The 21,325-nt window shown below is 34.9% G+C and overlaps 1 protein-coding gene across 2 annotated transcripts in view; it reads left to right on the top strand.

Annotated features, from left to right (window-relative positions):
• The first annotated feature begins 2,885 nt into the window (after window positions 1–2,885).
• Window positions 2,886–21,325, top strand: part of LOC149794557 (tetraspanin-1-like) — a 48,001-nt gene continuing 29,561 nt past the window's right edge. The window contains exons 1-6 of one of the 2 annotated variants that reach the window (XM_089968829.1): window positions 2,886–3,078; window positions 4,381–4,504; window positions 5,532–5,795; window positions 6,339–6,413; window positions 9,943–10,050; window positions 16,118–16,273. In XM_089968829.1, the coding sequence (XP_089824955.1) occupies window positions 4,445–4,504; window positions 5,532–5,795; window positions 6,339–6,413; window positions 9,943–10,050; window positions 16,118–16,273 (663 nt within the window). In that variant the 5' untranslated portion in view covers window positions 2,886–3,078; window positions 4,381–4,444. The remainder of the gene's footprint in view (window positions 3,079–4,380; window positions 4,505–5,531; window positions 5,796–6,338; window positions 6,414–9,942; window positions 10,051–16,117; window positions 16,274–21,325) is intronic. The other variant, XM_089968828.1, reaches the window with a different exon arrangement.

The raw sequence follows: 21,325 nt of genomic DNA on the forward strand, positions 1-21,325 counted from the left end.
TGTATTGCATCAGGCCAAGTCTCTAGAAACAGAAAACACCAGACATTGATTCCGTGTTCTACAAGCATTTAAATTATTGAATCGGTATCTAATTGATTTTTTTAATTGCATGATTCATTTTGAGCAATTTGCCTAATACACACACACACACACACACACACACACACATACATACATACAGGGCCGGCGCTACCATATAGGCAAACTAGGCAGCCGCCTAGGGCGCTGATTTCAGGGGGCGAATTTAAAAAAAAAAAAAATTATTGTTTATAAATGTTGAAATTGATATTTTCCGGGGGGGGGGGGGGGGGCGCCAGAATCTAACCATGCCTAGGGCGCCAGATTGTCTGGCCGGGTCTGGCGCCGGCCCTACATACATACATACATACATACATACATTCATACATACATAAGTAATAAATATAAATAAAAATTGAAATTACACAATGGAATCGAATTCATAATCTCCACGAGTTTTCTAGCTAAAAAATCGATGACGATAATAAAGATCGAAAGATAGAAGAGAAAAAAGATAACATAGATATGAAAACATGAGTGAATGTTCTAGACACAGACATAGAAAGCATTACAAAATGCGTACAATATAACTGAATATTTACTTTACACGGGGGAGTCTACTCGACTAATTGTTGGGGTGGGATGAGAGCATTCCTATCTGACACCAACTATGATAATTACAAAGAAATAATATTTTTGCTCTACACTATTAGAAATCGTGGTTTGACACTGGAGACGCTGAAGTGAAATGATAAGAAAACTAGATGACTCTATAGAGGTTAAATCAAGGACGCTTTTCAAGCGATTGGATGAAGCTTGGTCAATACTCTGTTACTTTATCGTGTACCATTTGCAAAGGTGACACGTAAATGGCGACCAGAGAGAAAATCTCTTGCAATTAATTATCCCCCACGCTCTAGCCTTTCAGATATTGCGATGCTTTAAGTTTATCCATCGGTCCACGTTCTGTCTCTCCTTCTGACTGTCTGTTTTATCCAACATCTTCTGTGTATAAATTCACGAAACATGAAAGTTTATATTGTTTGGCTTCTTCCTCTGTGGGTCCCTGGGATTGGTCAAAGGACCAGAGTGCATACGTTTTAGATAAATGTGACATTTGCAAATATTTTTGTAACCATATTTTATATCCGCAGTCATGCCAATAAAGCAAATCAGATATGTGAACCTTTTTGTGTTCTAATCCCTGGGGGTACCCTGGGTAGCGGTGAGGATGCATGGTAGGGTATAATAGCTATGAAAGGAGAGGGAATTTCTTAAAGCTAGTCTTCGAAGTTGTTCTAGTTTGAATGGTCCTTTTTTAACTTTGCCCTATCCTCATGCCCCTTTTGGGAACTATTTTCCGTTGCACAGTCATACAACAATACCCTAAACATGATATTGATATCATATGCACGCGTAGAGTAGTATACCCAAATGAAAACAAAAAAATCCTCGTTAGTCCCCCCTCTTTGTCGCTGTGTGGTGTACATGAGACCGACAGATCGTCTCTCTGTTTAGCAAACTGTTCTTGAAAAGCACCAACAAACGTGCTCCTTTTATGTTCACAATAATGGTTTTAAACGCACGAAGACAGGGAAATGAATTGCATCAAAGTGTTGGGAAAAATATCAGAAAGTTTTGTGTACCTAAATTACAAAATACCCTTTCACGGTTGTTTTTTCTTGACAGATCTACCTGATTCTGCAATATAACAAGGAAATATAAGGAAATGCAACATAGCCAACTGTAGTTTTATTTAGTTATTGTGGCGTTTAACGAAGATTCACAGAATACGAGTGACTAATTATACATTTTGGCCTGTATATATGGCGGAGAATCGGCTTTGTTTTAATGTCTGGTTTGGTGCTGTACGGCACCGCAACACAAGTTGTTACTTACACGTGGCAATTGGTGTGAAGTGCTTCGGCTCACCGGGGCTGGTCTTATGGTAGGATTCGAACCCGCACTCTTTCAAGCAAGCTAACCACTGAGCCACAGCGGCTTCCATTATTTGGTGGAGCAAAAAATCGGAAAGAACGCCCAACACAAGGGAAGTTGCCAAGACGTTTTCTCATAACCACTTTCGTTGAGCAAAGACTCAGACTCGGTCTGACAGATGTGCGATGTGTGCAAACACACTGAAAGTAAATAGGTAAAAAAACAAAGCAAAAACCAAAACGCTGCAACACGAGAAAATTTACATATGACTTTATATATGACTTACAGAGCAGAATTTGGCATTTGGCATAATCCTTCGGCGCAATTCGACTCCGACCACCGTCTTATAAACTTGAATGTATCGCAAAAGTTAGGGTTAAAAAAGAATCCCTCCTTATTTCTTATCTGCCACAATACTTATTTTCCAACTGGCCCGACGGAATCTACCTGTATTTGATACAATGTTTACCTTTGGTGGGGCTCTATAACATTGTATTATCACCAGGGAATTGTTATCGATCGTGCTCAATACGCAGACACAACCATTACGTGTGTGTGTGTGTATATATATATATATATATATATATACACACACACACACATACATACATACATACATATACATATATATATATATATATATATATATATATATATATATATATATATATATATATATATATACATATATATATATATATATATATATATATATATATATATATATATATATATATATACAAACATGCATACATATATATATATATATATATATATATATATATATATATAGAGAGAGAGAGAGAGAGAGAGAGAGAGAGAGAGAGAGAGAATACGAATGACACATGTATATATACGTAGTGAAGGAAAGGTTAAATTCCATTCGAGAGGATTCACTTCTTCATTGTTACCAATCCAATCCAAGCCGTTATCAGTGTCATACCGGAAGATCCATGACCTCCTATATCTACATTTGCTTAATGATATTGACTTCGGAATAAGCAACGTTACGGAAAAGGAACTATTACAAATTTAGTTAAGGATAGCTAGATGCTACAACAGACATCTGTGGTATATTCTCCCAACAAAGAAGATTTTTTTTCGACTATTTGACCATAGCAGGTACGGATTTAAATGTAATTTGCTTTAATGAAAGTAATGTTTGACAATGCATCATGCATAAAACTGACCCGTCTGTGCACGTTCTGAATGTCCGTCTGACGACGTACGTATGTATGTATGTATTGTATGTATGTATGTATGTATTCCTGCCTGTCTGTTCCAGTTAGTGTTTCTGTAAATCTTTTCATGGTTCTGTCCTCTTGAAAATTCACGCGTGTAAAACGGCTTCTATATCTAAATTAGAAGTCTTACTAGAAGCAACCACAACTTCGAAATCTAATGTGACCCGTTCTGTGTTACCTACCATAAATTAATTACTCTGTCAATGTGAAAAGTTACTGACAACCAGTGCACCACACTTATATTCACGCTGAACACCGTATAATTCTTATTTCCTTCACAGTAAATAGAGAGCACCAATGTAATCTGAATCATAATTTTAATTTTAAATATTGCTCTACATGTATGTCTGTCACATATAAATAATTTTGTACTGTTTGACTAGAATTTGCGGCGAAGCTGCATCGTCCTCCCAGTAGTGATGTCGTACTTAGACTTTCACGTGTTCTAAATAGTAAGGCTATGTGTCAGATGTTGTTGTTGTTGTTGTTCAAGGGTTTAAGGTCATGTTTCAGCACAATATAGGCTATACATGTCGGCCAGTACAACTGGTGGAGGAAGAACCCTGGAAAACCCAGGGAAGAACCACCGACCCACGAGAAGCTACTGGCAGGCTCTCCCACGTACCCACGATGCGTCAGATGTAATGTGCATATCTTTCTGGTGCGTCTGGGTTTGTTTTCTTCTGACTTTCATTCCGCATATCCATGTGTACATGCATTTGTAATTTGTGTAATTTAGGTGCAGAATAAGATCTATATTATAAAAAAAAAAACATCAATAGGTCTTGATATGTTATTATTGTCACTCTCTGAAGGTATCGCTTTATATAATTGTCAGCATGTACTAAAAGATTAACTTTATGACATGGAAATAAAGTTAGAGATGCCGCATCAAAACGACTTTCTTCATTATCATGCATCTGATATTTAGATGGTGTATACATTATTATGTTTGAAAAGTGGAAACACAAACACCCGTATGATCCCTTAGTTGCATTCATTTACGTAATAGTGCGTTGTGGAACTCTTGGAGTTTTCGTTATCTAAATGCACATCTTGAAAGAACGAGACTCGTATCGATTAGATGCGTATAAGCTTCGTAGACGTTATGCAGGCATAAAAGTATATTTATGCCTGCACTAAATGTATATTACTGTCATAAATTCTTTGTCTCTGGTAGAGTTGACTGATCTCATTCCACCTAAATTTTACAGAAGGTATAGATTGGAGAAGAGTGAAAGAAAATGGGGGCCTTGGAGGGAGGTGGAAGGTTTATACTGGTGCTGATCAACGTGCTTTTGTCCGTGAGTATTAAAGCGTCACTAATAACTTGCATGAAGTCTTGAACAGTTGTTTTGTTTGTAGTTTGCAGGTTGTCAAATAGACAGGTGTATTCAAAGCAAGAGTAGTCCATGTATGTAACACTGTATTTTGGTTTATAGGAAGAACGTCGATCAATATATCTATATATCTATCTGTAATCTTGTCTGTCTGTATTTGTTATGTCCGTCTGTTTGTTCATAAGCCTTTTCATACGCTAAGAGCCCATGGAACTAAAGAATTTTAACTTAGTTCTATGTTTTTACCCATGTATGTATGTATGTATGTATGTATGTATGTATGTATGTATGTATGTATGTATTTATGTCTGTCTGTCTGTATGTATGTATGTATGTATGTATGCGTGCGTGCGTGCGTGCGTATGTATGTATGTATGTATATTGTTGTGTGGTTTAACGCCATTTTTCAGCACACGATAGGCTATACATGGCGGCCAGTATTGATGGAAAGAACCGACGACCCACGAGAAGCTACTGGCAAGCTTTCTCACATACCCACATTGGCCGAATCCGAGACTCGAACCCACGCAGACAGAGTTGAGATGGCAGTGATCCGCAACAGAAGGCGCTTTAGACCACTGGGCCACTCGGGGCCCCATGTATGTATGTATGTATGTATATATGTATGTATGTATGTATGTATGTATGTATGTATGTATGTATGTATGTATGTATGTAGGATGTAGGTAGGTAGGTAGGTATGTTTGTATGTAGGTAGGTAGGTATGGAGAAACGAATTATTAGGGTGAGAAGCCGTTCGTAAGTAAAATTGCAAAACTTAGAGATAGCAATGTAGCTATTAAATTCTCTGCTAATGTCTTTTATGCTAACTTCTTAAATAGCAAAAAATTATGTTTAATATGCTTGTTTGGGACAGACAACTGCGTTCAGTTTTGCACTAATTGTCAATTTATGTTTCTCTTACAGCTTGGAAACAAATGTTTCTCTAGTTAGCTCATTACGTATGCAAATTATATACTTTATCTTAAAGCTGGTAGGAATCGCACTTCTGATAATCGGTTGTATTGCCAAATGGGGTGAACAACTAACAGACCAATACCTCTCTGAGGTATACAAGACGTTCCAAAGTGCAGCATCTTCAATAAATTCAAACGTTGATGTCTCCAACTTCAATATTGCTGACGTCCTCAACGACGTTTTCATAGCCCTTATTGTGCTGGGAGTATTTTTCTTTCTATTTGGAATATTTGGATGTATAGGAGCTACCTGCAGGGTCAAAATTGCCTTGATAGTAGTACGTATCGACTTTATCTTGAAAAATTATTTTCTCAGTCATATATATATATATATATATATATATATATATATATATATATATATATATATATATATATATATTAAACATATCAAATTACTTCCGCCTTATCATGCTCATCATAGTCATAAATATAAACTTCCATTAAATTCTTCCAGTGTTTTTAAAGTTCTTGAGATTATTGAATCACTTAAAACATAATGAACTTAGACAACTTTATTAAAATGAGATTTATGATAAGCTTCCATATCAAAACATTTATACAACTTAAACTCTGTGCCTGAGGAATAATTCAGATCTTTAAATCAGAAATACAATTTTAGATCTTAAATAACTATTGGTTGAGTCGTAAATCGGAAAACATTTCCAGCGTATATTTGAAAAAAGAAGAAGACGATATAAAAACATTGATTTAGATCATAAGGTATTTGTTAAGTCCCGTTCACTATTATTATTATAATTATTATTATTATTATTATTATTATTATTATTATTATTATTATTATTATTATTATTTTGCAGTATTCTGGGGTGCTCATATTCATCATTTTGGCGGAGCTGGTTTGTGTAATACTTCTTTTCACTATCAGAGAAAAGGCAAGTTATTTATTATGAATTTTCCCTTTGGCAAGCTTTATACGAGTCTCGTTTTAGATCCTTGAAATAATACGTAGAAGTTGTCTCCCCTATCCTCTGTACTCTGTAACGCTCAGTCGGAATTTCATGGTCTTTTCTAGAACTGCCCTCTATCATACATTGAATGCCACAAATAAAAAATAAATTAAAAAATAAATAAATAAAAATTAAAAACGTAATCTTTTATCTTAAACAAATATTTTGCATGACAATAACCTAACCTACACACGCACACAACACACGCCATTTCTATCTATAGGAACCAAATAAAAAGCATATAAGTATGCACAACAACAATGTAAACTACGTACATGCACACACACAAATAAAAAATAAAGAAAGAAAAAAAGAAGAAATTACATCCAAATATGAATAACCCCTTAATGACATATTAAATGACGCACCTATATACAAACTATCCCACTAAAATCTAAGTACTAACCTATAATGCCAGAAAACCTTAGGAACACTAACTGACAAAAATTAATGACACCCCAGCCTGAAAAGCCACAACTATCCAATTACAGACAGTATTAGTCTCCAGGGAGTATTTACCAAATCTACCATGCCACTACTGAAAATTAGGTAGTTAATTCAAAACTCTTAAGATATGATCTAGATAGTGCCAGTCCAGACAGAAAACATACAGTTACAACACAACACAAACAGCACCACACCGGACTTTAATGACTATGGCAAGTCACTTCAAAATAATAACGAGAACAAAATGGGGACGGGAGCGGAAACTTTTACCCTGAACTTTTGCAAAGGAAAAACGAGTACGATCCTAAGTTTCATGCATGTCGGGTTCAAGGCAAGAAAATAATCACAAGCACTAGTGTTTGCAAGTATTGACCTGAGAAAGGAAACCGACCTAGGTACCGAGTGGGAACAGAGAAAAAATAAGAACCCGCACGCAGGGACAACTCGAAAAATATGGCGAAACGAAACAAAGAACAACACTGATGAAAGAGAAAACAAAATCACACATGAAATCCAAAATTTTGAGGACGGGGGATACATAAATCACAAACCATGACCTTTAGAAGAGAAAAACAGTGTGACACCAACTCTTTACCAGCATCTGCTGGAACGGAATCATGGGGTGCCAACATAACTATATCCACATTAAACAATATTAACATTTTGCTATTGATTGTAATTCTAACTCCTGCATAGGTTGACATCTTCATCTGTGAATCAAAAGTGTGGAACATATCTGATAGCAAACACTTGTCCTCGGTCTTCCTGATCTGAAGGGAGACGTAAAAATTCTCATATTTGCGTTCATTTCAACATGGATTGTGTACTCTGAATTCATTCTCAAACTTGCCATATTGTACCACAAACACGTCTCTCACTTTCAGGTCAACATCCATTATAAATTTAGGAAAATGCACTAACATTTGGTCTTACTTTGCGGAAAATGTTTTGAGCTCGTTTCCAAGATACATATTTACCGATAAAAGTTCATCTATGTGTCAAGAACAAGGACTAAAGCAAACCAACTCTGAGTAAGTTATATTGGAATAAAAAGCTTGTTACCATGATCAGGGACGTTAGATACTTATGTATATTTAATTTGCATTAATTTAAGTTAGGTTTATTTTTATTTTTTAATTTAATTTCATTATGTACTGTGGCTAATGCAACATTGTATGTTGGACTTAACCTTGTCCAAATCAAGTTTATTTTCTACTTGACCTGAATTATAGATTTTTTAGTTTATTCTGTAAACAACTAATACATAGCTAAAATATTATCTATATGTATCGGTTTAATACAGGATCGTTATTAATAGAAGTAAATATGTTTATTTGGATCTTGGTCTAGAATAGATTATTGAAACTTCTCTACAATGTATCTGGCATTGTTCAGGTTATACATTATAGTTTTAGTAACATACTTTCTAATAACAGCTAATATTTTATATTTCAAACATTATGAATTTTCTAGAAGGTTATTTTCAATTGGGTAATGTCTGATTTTGTTTAGAAAATGTTAATTGTGACCTGAGATCAAGTAGAGGACTATATAAATTTGTATCTGGAATGATTATTCATTCGTGCTTTAAGATCTAGCAGAATCAAAATGTAGTATTGGTGTGGCTAGTAGCAAACTTAGGCTGGAATTTATTTCTTCAAATTGTTCGAATCAGTTGAATTGTCTCTGGAAATATAGAGTGCTCATTAACAAATAACATTCTTAGGCAGAGACATTCACTAGAATTTATATGGAATTCAAACCTGGAATTATATTTCTGTATTTCGACAAAAGGCTGTTGGTACAACAACACAATACAGGCCAACACAGGCACAACAACACTTTCAGCGTTCGACTTAATTTGAATATCTGCCAATGTTTATTCATAACTTTGAATTATTAAGACTTATCTCTGTAATCGTAGGATTATTTTGGGATTTAATTCGCAATACCGTAAGTTCTGTATTTCATTTTCACTTTGTAATTTAGGGAAATAAATTATTTCTTGAATTTAAAAAATCTTGCTGCTTTTCATTCTTATCTGTTACTTACTTTAAGAGCATAGACCAGTAACACGTGCATAAAGTTTATTTCTGCCATTGATGGTGCAATCTGTCTCTGATTGTCCATTTATCGATCTATCTACTCAGCTAGTGAAGAAACGAAAGAAAAGTGTCGATTTGTTTCATTGGTCGTGATTTAATTATAGATTGTCTATGAGAATGGTTACAAATACTTTTATTTTATTTTCATAAGCACACACATAGCAAGATTATATAAAATGGTGGATACAAATAAAATACCCGATTCAAACAAATCTATGTGCAACAGTTTAGAAACAAATGCACCAAAAATAAAGAATGTAGCCGATGTTTTCTATATCATTTATATTCTTTGCATTAAGTATATTACTTCTATGAATAAAACAAATAGCCAAAATTTGTATAAAAGAATAAAAGGGACATATTTCTTTTGATACCAATGAAAATGTTGATGACTTTGTTCTGAGTCTCTTGTCCTGGTCATACCTACTGCATGCAATGGATGAACTTCATATATTTGTACTTTGGTCAGTATTTACCAGATTTTAAATTTCAGGAGATAGTTTATGTTAAGATCATACAACACAATATATTTTTCTTTTTTAATGCGATTTGACAGTTTTTACGTCTGATTGTTATGAATCGTTACTAATATAGTTTGTAAACCCATTGATTGTTTTTCAAGGCCATAATTTAATCGGGATGACCATTGAAAATAAGCACAAAATGTTATAACGTATTTTTATAATTAAAATTTCTTTGAAAATTTTAATAGCAGAGTACAGTCTATATAAGTCTGAAACACTATACTGTATGCATTGAAAGTTGGAGATTGCACATGAAATGGGTCCAGTCCTTGCCGTCTGAAATCAATTGTGCTCTTCAGCAAAGAAAACAGATAATAAGCGTCGACTGATTCATTATACAATTCCAATAATAATGTATAATTATCTTTGCAATGTTAGATTGACAGCTGGTTGAAGGATCCGATGAAGCAACAACTAAAGGAGAAGTACAGTGGACTTAACGGCACGGATACCGTAACCCTAACCTGGAACCTTCTGATGACAAATGTATGTTTTCTTTTTCTTTTATTGTGTTTGGTTTTTTTTAACGCATGAACATATCCATGTTATGTGTGTCGGTGTAACTGCAATTGACCAGTTGCTGAAATGTATATAGCTATACTTACTTATTAGTATAAGCTCTTTCTTTAAAAATGAAATGTTCTTTTTGAAATTGTTTTTCGAACTTTGTTAAAAATTATTTGTTGAACATTCCTCAGGCCCTTTAAAAGAATGGAACATAAAATTTTGAAGTTGATGATTCGAAATGAAATTTCTGCTTCTTATATTATTTAGTAAGATTTCCATTGGTATCAAAACATCACTAAACTACCCACCTCTAAGCCTTACTATACGTAACGTTAGTTGCCTTGCCCTAGTCCTGTACAATAGCCATATAGATGGCGTCGTGGGAAACGTAATACGTAGCGTTAGTTGCTTTGCCCTAGTCCTGTAAAATAGCCATATAGAAGGCTTCGTGGGAAACGCAATACCTAACGTTAGTTGCCTTGCCCTAGTCCTGTAAAATAGCCAAATAACCTGATATCCCCATACATACGCTAAAAAGAGATAGAACTTCTGATTTAAATCAATGATGTAGCAGCTGTAAGTGTGTTTGAAGTTTATTTTAAACGGGTTGGTCCAATCTGAAAACAATTTCAATAATCTTTCCATTAGTGACTCATTACATTTGTATTCCCTCATATGTGGAGTCCTCGAGTCTTGTGAATCTGCAAAACGGTCCAATCTTTGTTTAGTTGGTCACCGTAACGCTTAGATACAAACTAGTAAGTTACATGTGATTAGAGCAAAAAACAAGATTTGTTCACTAAAAATGATCAAAACGTGCAGATACGTAAGAAGTTTTGAATGGATGAGCTCAAATTTACCCCATTTATACATCTCTTTGATTCATTTGCATCTAATGTCACAACTATTCGTCATTGTTTGGTCGGTAACATTTATGAGAATATTCGAAGTAATTGTTCGTTTACCTTGCTTCTAGTCTTAGACTATTCTGACCTTTCCCACACTTTGCTATGTTGGATATTTGAAGAGTAATTTTTAGATGGGAGGTCAGAACATATCCAATATCGAAAACACGGAATTCGCCTATGTAGCGCCAAAAGGATATTTGCCTTTTTGGTGGTAGTCATGTGCATGTTTGTATATATGTGTTTAGTTAATCTTTTTATTATTTTTTCATGGATATAAGCGGTAAGATAATCATAATTGTAACAACAATAATAAATATATTATTGCTGATAAACAAATTGTCCATTTGCAATGTAGAAAGAAAAAAAAAAAAGAAACAAACTTTAAAGAAACAGAAATAAAAACACAGAAGGAATGAAACAACCAAGAAAAAAGAAGAATCACAGTAACAAAAAATTTCCCTACGCTTCATTCCTAAACAAGTTCTTAATCGGGGGCCAGTGAAGACCATCCACATATACAGTCACCGCGTGAAGGAAATATCTAACATTTTTGTTCACTTGATATCTATTTTTTTGAATGGCGTGGATGTACGTATGGGACTAAATCGAAGTATCACCATATTTCATTTGACAGCTTAGCGTCATTTATGGGTGATATCTATAACAGGGTATAAATATTAGCGGGTTAAAAATATGGCAATGATACAGTGTCTACCAGCATTGACGACCAGACTTTTCGTCAATGCAATTGAGAATGGATGATGCAGTCATACGTCTCTTGTAGTTTGGAAAATCTTAGGCACTTACCAAGAAAGTAAGACGTTTTATACATGCTTAAATAAATGAACAAGTACAACAACAACAAATTCATATTTTAAAAGATTTCATGTTTTGCGTCTATCATCGGTCATGCACATCTTTATCATAGTCGGTCACATCTTGGTTACAACTGTCGAATCTAAAGTTTTGCCAGTTACGTACATCTTTCCAGCCGTAATTCTGTTGGCCTCAATCACCTACCGCATACATTTCTTGGTACGAAAAAAAGGTAGATAAAAAGCAACGAATTTCTTCTTCACACATGCTCGAAGACATTTTATTCATCACCAATCACAGCAATGTTAACACAATGCACGTGAACATACAAAGTTTGGTTGCCGTGCCCTGTCATGATCCGCTTATACATTTGCCACATATGATCTGCTGGTAAACGGGATCATTGAAGTTCAACCACTAACACCCAAACGACACTTCAGAAAGGAACCATATCATCTTGTGGAATGGGTTCTTTGAAAAGCACTTGGTATTCCAATTAGTCTTGAATGGTGTCGTTAACTTCCCTCCACGGGATTCTATGAAAGACTGTTGACAGAAGTCGTGGCATGTCAAGTCGAATAACGTGTTCGCAGAAGTACCTTATCACGTGTCTGTCACAAAACAAAACAAACACACTCACGTGATCTCTCTCTCTCTCTCTCTCTCTCCAGTCTCAGTCTTGACACAACCACTAAAACATTATGCTTGGTCTCCTTGCCCCAACAGACAAATCCTGTCTCGCTAAAGATTTGTCACTCGGTCCTTCCAGATATTTACAGTATTTGCCATTGAATGTCTATAATCGACGGGCGAAATTACAATAGCCATGCAAAGCCACGAAAGCCTGAATACATGTGTGGTTTGTGACTCTCGATGAGTTTCTACATCCAGAGTGGCTTGTGAGAGTGTGAGCAACGTCCATAAAGAGGCACACGGTCAGCATCGATTTTGAAAGCAGAGAGGTAAGGTCGTCTACATCGTCAATGATGCAAGACGTTTTAACATGGAAATTTCGTTAGAGGCAAAATAAGCCACACTTCGACAATCTGCATAATGTTAATGTCCCATGCATCTTAAGTGTAATATATGAGGCCCTATCGCCACATAATACTACTATTCTAATATGGTTTTTTGCTTATTCATTTTTTCCTGTCTAGATTGTTTCACCAGTACATTGGAAGCCACCACTCTTTTACATTTCGACGTAAATTACGTTTTTAATAAAATATTCTAACCTTAGACTGACATTTTGAGAAACTCCTTTTCATAAACTCTTTAATTTGTTGTCTTGGGCATTTGCTAACAGCTCAGACAACCTCTGTATTTACGGTTGGAAACAATTTTGTACAATGGTTTGATTTCAACTGGGTCTGCATAAGGAAATTTATTAGGTTTCTGGGTCGTCGATAAGCGACTACCGGTGACCCTTCAAAGATTTCTGTTCCGCGGGCAGAGAAGTCCATGATATACCCTTGTTTCTGAACAATTCATGTGTCTTACCTCTTAGACTGCTTCGGTCAATGCCTTCAGCATTTTCCGTAGCCGAATGAGTAGTTTTCCTCTTGCACCCCTTCATCACAGGTGCCCTTCGAGTACCTACAATATTATGCTGAGTATATCGTCGTTTGAGCAGAGACGTTTTATGCACAACAGAGTTTTAATTACGTAATTTGAATACCAGCTGTTAGGTAAATATATTAATAGCAGTCTGACCGTTTACAAAACTAGTCAGCTTATCTGATATTAATTTATAATATGGATGGACTATTGATAAATATATTAAACAGGTTCCATGTCATCGGAGTAAAGTTAATGTTGGGATGGAGATTGTTTGCAAATATAAAAAGCTGGAATTACCAATGTGTTCTGCCCACCCACCCACCCCCTCAATGAATGAAAAAGTGAATGACAATCCGATGATATATGTGACACTAGGATGTCAAATGTTTTATATGATACTAAGATATCAAATAAATATTTTCGTCTGTGTGAGAAAACGCAACATTTTGTAATATAAGCTATTATATTAAATCAACTACAAGGAAATAAATTAAAACGAAATATGATCAGTAGCTTACTAACTTTTGAGAGGAGAAAGGGTCCATTACAAGACGTTGACATATTAGATTCATGAACAGAAAATTAATCCGATATAGTATTATCCTCTGACCGAAGTGTAAACAATAGCTTTAATCATGATCTTTCACCTGACATATATATATATATATATATATATATATATATATATATATATATATATATATATATATATATATATATATATATATGTGTGTGTGTGTGTGTGTGTGTGTGTGTGTGTGTGTGTGTATGTGAATGTATACGATCCCATTGCTCCGATATTTGATCACAGACATGACATATTCCATCTGCATAGGATAGAGCTCATCCATCTTCGTCCATCTTCGTTCAGCTTCGTTCATCATCCAGTCCTGCATGAAGCCTATTGAATAATGATATTAACTGTTAGACTTTACTCTTTACATAAGTTGCTCTATGCTAAATTAATATAGAATCGAGTCCTATGGTAGATGTTTTCAACCTAAAATACCACCCATGCTTAAAGTCATCGTTATAAACTTTGCTTTAATGCTTTAACGGAAATTGTTACCAACAACATGTTTTAACCACAAAAGACTCGAGCAAGTGTTTAATAAATGCAAGATATTATTTTTGTTAAGACGCAGTATACCAATATTCCTGTAAATAAATATCTATACAATTATAATATATTTACTGTTACTGGATGCTGCAATTTGAAGTACTTAACATTAACTAAAATGAATAGCTATCATGTGATGAACTCTACTTAATGTACCGTATATACATATATGATCATTTTCAGCGTACATGATACACCCAGAATGATTTTATAAACCAAACATGTGTGTACTCTTGCCATATCATAACGTATTAACACGTTACCATAAAACAGCACTGTAGTATAGTGCTGGATAACAACACTATCAAACAAATTACACAAAGCCAATGGTGGCACATCAGAATATGTGTAAAATACTTATGATTTCATTGCTTGTGCTACTAATGTTTTACGGACTTTTCCGAAATTACCACATGTGATGAACACGATACCTACACGCCAACGACGTGCAGATGAAAACATGTTTACCTTCATTGTGTGAGTAGGCCTTGCGTCAACATTCGGAATATGACAGTCAGCAGACTTCTCCTTAACATTCAAAATTTCCATTTGATTTGAAACGCGAATAATATGATACTGTTTGGGACTGTTTGCTGACAATCGAGTTAGAAATTATAAACCAATCAATCAAATGCGTACTTTTTTGTGCATTCTTTATTTTCTTGATGCTTTTCGTTTTTAAAGTCGGTCTTAGGTACAAGCTGTCGGGGCTTTAACAGAAGATAACAATACATAATTACTATGCAATATTAAATCAATTTAACCATATCTATTTCACTATAAACTCCCTCCTTCCAATTATAATTATATTGCGATTTATTTATGAACATAGAAAATAAGAGTGGCAATATGCACTCACCTTGTTTTATTCCGGTTGTTCTGCAACAAATCATTTGAAATATCATTGTGTATATTTACCTAGATAATCGTAGAATCTTCTATAGATTGTTTAAAATTAAAATGTTTGCGTCCTATACTGTAGCTACTTATACAATAAAATATCTTATTTCATAATCAAAAGCGGTTTTTAATATATAAATGAGCAATATATATTTTGACCAGAATTATATAAATTTGGCATTGTCCTGTCGCTTAACCTATGTTTAAAGGTAGGAGTCAAAACTTCCACATCACGGCATCATTGTTATATAAACGCAAATATTTTGTTTTAGTGCATGCATACACACATGCATACATGCATTACATACATACATACATACATGCATACATACATACATACATACATACAGGCGTGCATGCATGCATCCATCCATTCATCCATACATCATACATGCATGCATGCATGCATATATGCATACATACATACATACATACATTCATACATACATACATTCATACATACATGCATACATACTTACATGCATACATACATACATACATACATACATACATACATACATACATACATACTTACATACATGCATGCATATATGCATACATACATACATACATATATACATACATACATGGCCGAATTAATATGACGCACTTAGTTCCTTCACACTGATGGTCCAAATTCATTAATCTGTACTCAAGTGCTACAGTTTCTTTCAACAGAATGAGTGAAAGGAAAATAAAAATGATTCACATATGGCATGCAAGTTTACTTTATGTTTTTTAGCTACACTGTTGTGGAGTGGATAGCTACAAGGATTTTGAAAACGCTACCAGGTTCCATCGTAAGGATAAAACCAGTACAGTTTTCCCGGAAGCTTGCTGCTCAAATAAATCAGTTGAATCTTGCTTTTACACGTCGGAGAACACATACGCAAATAAGGTATCTATCTATCGATCTATCTGTCCATCCATCGATCGATCTATCTATCTATCTATCTATCTATCTATCTATCTATCTATCTATCTATCTGCATCAGAGTATGGATAGCATATAGGGCCAACCGTCGGTGTTGCACCTTGACAGTTCCGGATTCAATTTCTGGAGTCGGTTTGAGCAAGGCTGAGTTGTCACTTATTCTTGGTAATGTTCTTTTGGTTGTTTTCACCATGTATTGACTAACTCGAGATGGAACCAAACTGAAGTTCACTATGTGTAGCTAGTTTTCTGATCCAACATACAAGCGTATGGAGGGTGATTACCGCCATAATTCTATGCATGTATTTTCTAATCTTCCTTGATGATCAACTGTAAATGGCTGCTTGCAAGTGCTACATTCATAATTCTATTCATGAATTTTTTATTCTTCATTGATGCAAGCTGGAAAGGGCTGCTTGAAAGTACCTAGATCTACTTTCCTTCTGCTTCCTTGTATCTTGCATTTTGCCAACTAATGAATTGATTCTGAAGTTTGTCGTCGTAAGGCAAATGCTTTGTCAGTTATTACAAGTTTTAACATTTCATTTATAAACTTGCTATATCACAAGTTACACAAATTGCACCTTCCAAAATCATGACTATAATGTAGCATCAAGCAGGTTGCAAGTTAGAATCATGGCAGTTAGCATAAAATAATGCCTCATTATGACAACAGATGGCGCTGTGACACGTCAGTTTCTTACAATACACCTACTCCCCTGACCCTAGCAACAAGAGGTTATACCACTTTACGGCATGTTTGGGCGTCTTATTTAATATATCATTCGAATTAAATTATAGCAGCTTATGGTTCAGAGTATTAACATTCGGAAGAGAGGTGGCCTGCAAGTAGCACTAAATAAATTAAATGTATCAAATTGTATACAATTAGATGTATTTACACAACGTTATATTTCCGCTAACCCTTCCCACCCCATTTTATTTTAACATTTTGTCTGTTTAATTTACCGCTGCCGCACGGTGGCAGAATAGGGTAGCCGCTTACAAGCAAGATTTAAGGCCCAAATTTGTTTGTATATTCTCATCCGCAATGCCATCATTTTAGAGCATATTTATTATTTTAGAGCGCAGTGCAAATTCTGCTTTTTGTAGCAGTAAAGACCTCAAAAGATTTGAACAAAGTGCAGATAATTGCACCTCGAGGCCATACTTTCATTTCTTTATTCACGAGAGAGAGAGAGAGAGAGAGAGAGAGAGAGAGAGAGAGAGAGTACATTACATAGATGAGGATTCTGTTTATTCTCTTATTAAATTTTACTGTTAATATGCAGTGTACAGTGGCAGTTTAATATATATATATATATATATATATATATATATATATATATATATATATATATATATATATATATATATATATATATATATATATATATATAACAAGCAGTAAGGTAAATAAACAAATTATATAGAATTCTTATATATGTATGGCATGGATGATTATGCAATAGCCAGCAAGTATTATCACTAGTTGTCTGTGACGAGTATGTCATTTTTCCAATTTCATTTTGAATCTCCAATTCCAACAGCAAGAGGCACATGACTTGAAACAAGGACATCACATACAAAGCATATATGCTGCAAAAATATGAACTTAATTCATTATATAAGAAAAGAAATTCTAAGAGTATAAAATATATTTTCTATATGTAAACATAAAGAACACTTCCATACAGTTATGAGATACTTTATTTCGACAGATATCAAACTGGAAACTACATTGTTTTATTATTTAAAACCGTATTTATCCACATATGAAGCGATATTTATAGTGCAGATAAGATGACTGATTATATGGTACATCACTGATAAAACATCAGACTCTTTTGGTAGCAATTATAAAAATATAATATATTGAATATAAATAACATTGCTACCGCTACCAGTAACCAGCTCAATTTGTTTGTGTTATTACTGCCACAGTACAGTACTAAAAGTGCTTGATACATTTGGATATGAAATTAATGTAGTAGTTTAAAAGATTATTACAAATTTTTACATGTATATTCTACAGATGTGATTGTTTTCTGTTAGAAGAATAAGACACACCCCCACATAATTTTCTACAAAACTTGTAAAGTTGTTAAGGCTAGCCACAGCTCAGGCTGTTGTAGCATCCATCACGCCCACCACCCCACATAAACATCTTCATTTGTCTGTGATTTTATCATTATTTTATCCTGTTTAAAATATAGGCTATTATTGTAATGACACAAAAATATCAGCACAATACAACTATGCAATAAAGCAAAATAAATAAATTAAAACAATATACAGTCCTATGTTTAACATTTTATAGGAAATATGAGAGAAACAAAGTTTAATTTAAACCAGCATTCATAAAAACAATATTGTTAGATGAATTAGTCTGAAACAAATATTTTCATACAGGTAGGCAATTAAAAGGAACAAATACCTGGATTGTTTTGTTACATTGTTCTTACAGAGTTATTTGCCAATCCCTTTTGTTTTTCACTTTCACGTGAATAAAACATGAATGAAGACAAGCTTTTCACACAATCTGGCCTTTGGATTGGACATGAAATTGCAAATTCTGAGGAATTAAAATTGTAAATTCTCGATTAACCAAGATACATTACCTTTTGTATACCACATACATTTGTAAATTATGACTCAAGAACATTCAGGTTATATTCCCTAGTGTCTGTTTCAAGAATTAATCCCCAAAAACATTCCATTACTGGATCTTTATTCAATATATATACTGTAAAAAATGTTCGATTTTTGATGATGTTATTTCGTGGGAAATAAAAACAAGTTGTTTGCACTTGCTATGAGCCAAAAACCATGAAAAGGATTATATTTTATTTACTAATTTGTTATTTCTGATACTTTGACCTTCCCAAAACTATTATATTTATGAACCTGAGATGAAATTGTAAATTTGGCCTCTTATCCCTAATGTATGTGCCTTGGAACAATGGATAAGGTAAATTCCATAATTTAAATGTCTTAATCACTCAGCAGAGAGAGAGAGAGATTTATAAGTAAGTTAGTTTCTTCGCAGAATAATAGAAAACACTAGCCAATTTCTGACGGCTGTTGTAAGATATCTGAGTAGAAAGTAACAGCTACTTTATAAGCATGCAAGTCATTTTAATGTGAGTTACAGGCTCCCAAGTACTACTGATCCGGTGGCATATGGTTAGAGCGTCTGCCTCGGAGGTCGTGGGTTCAATCCCGGGCCGAGTCTTACCAATGACTTAGAAAAATGGTACTAACAGCTGCCTCGCTTGGCGCTCAGCATTAAGAGGTTAGTGTTAGGACTGGTTGGCCTGGTGTCAGGATAATCTGACTGGGTGGGACATCATGCTACATGCCCCAGTGCTCACTATAAACTGTCACACTGCAGACATCGTGGCGATATGACTGAAAAATTGTTAAAGCTACGTGAAAAATCCAAATCACACACACACACACACACACACACACACACACACACACTTTCCTCAGAGAAGACACAAGACTGGGTTTTAGAAATTAAAGTCACACAAGTACCAGTTTGTTACTTTGTGAAAAGTGGGGTCATTATGAGAAAATGGAGACACCTGATGTACCTGCTGGTGATGAGTGGTCATTGAGCAATCAAATTGTTGTTCCTAAGTCATATAGACAGGAAATGCATAGTCTAGCCCATAAAACTCCGTAAGCTGGTCATTTTTTTTTTTTGTCAATAAGACGTATCACAAGATCCTGAATCATTTCTATTTGCCGAAAATTAAAAGTGATGTTTATAAGTATCATAGATCTTGTCACACCTGTCAAATGTAGGAAATCTCAATCTGAAGATATCTAAGGCACATCTGCAACCTATTCCTGTATTTGACCATTTGACAATTTGACAAGCCATTTAGCAGAAAAATGGTAGTAGTGAAGGGGGGCACTATACCGACAATGGGAATTAGCATTACAAGACCCCTTGGGCAAATATACCGACAATGGAAAATTAACATGGAGAAAAATCATGGGCAAATATACCGACAAGGGGAATTAACACGGCGATAAATTGTGGGCCACTTTACCGACAAGGGGAATTTAACATGGAACTAAAGTGTGGGTCTGTTTAACGACAAGGGGAATTTAACATGGGATTTTTTTTTAAAAAAAATAAAATAAAATAAAATAAAATAAAATAAAAAAGGGGTAGGCAATGGAAAGGCTATCTCTTTTCGAGAAATATGGCTGGCCCTGAAAAGGGCCTTTGGGTTTATGTTAATATTAATATTAACATAGATGGCATCTGTCACATCTTCTTCTTCTTCTTAAACTCCTTCTAACTGCCGGTCCATACACAAGTACCCTCTTGAGACATCCTTGTCTTTCTATATAAACTCTCCTCATCCATAGACTAGTATCTGTCCTATCAACAACAGTCCACTTGGACCGGACATACATGAGCATGTCCGTCCTGAACATCATTGTTGACACAAGGGTTGCAGATTGAACGTCGGTCCACATCTTGAGGCTCCGAGAACAGGTGAATCAATGCAGTGAACTGCGCTTATTTATAGGTACAGGTAGGATTGAAACGGATTGAGTTCATTCACCAATCCAAACACGCGTTACAAAATTCAGTCAGCCCGCATCCAATCCGAAGAGAGCAGTCTGTGACGTCAGTTGGTCTATATAGATTCACTAGCGCTTGTGTGCAGTCAATCTATGCGACAGTGATTCAACATGACGGAAACTCAGAAAACGATCCATTGGGGTGCACCAACAGGGCAGACTGCCCAAGGGAACCCGGACTTACTTTCAGAAGAGGTGAACTGGGATTTTGTGGATTTTCTCTCCTCGCAAGAATTTGTTCCGGAACCTTCGTTACCTTCTTCATTACCGCAAGTGGAGAATTTTAGACAGAGACAGAAAGAAGAATTGGAGAAATTTATACAACGACAAAAGGAAGCGGAACAGGCTTTTCTCCTACAGCAACAGCAGCAAGAAGAAGAGGTAAGAAAAAAACAACAGCAACAACAG

Source organism: Sinohyriopsis cumingii, chromosome 8 (assembly GCF_028554795.1).
Source record: "Sinohyriopsis cumingii isolate HCF-2022 chromosome 8, ASM2855479v2, whole genome shotgun sequence".
NCBI lineage: Eukaryota > Metazoa > Mollusca > Bivalvia > Unionida > Unionidae > Sinohyriopsis > Sinohyriopsis cumingii.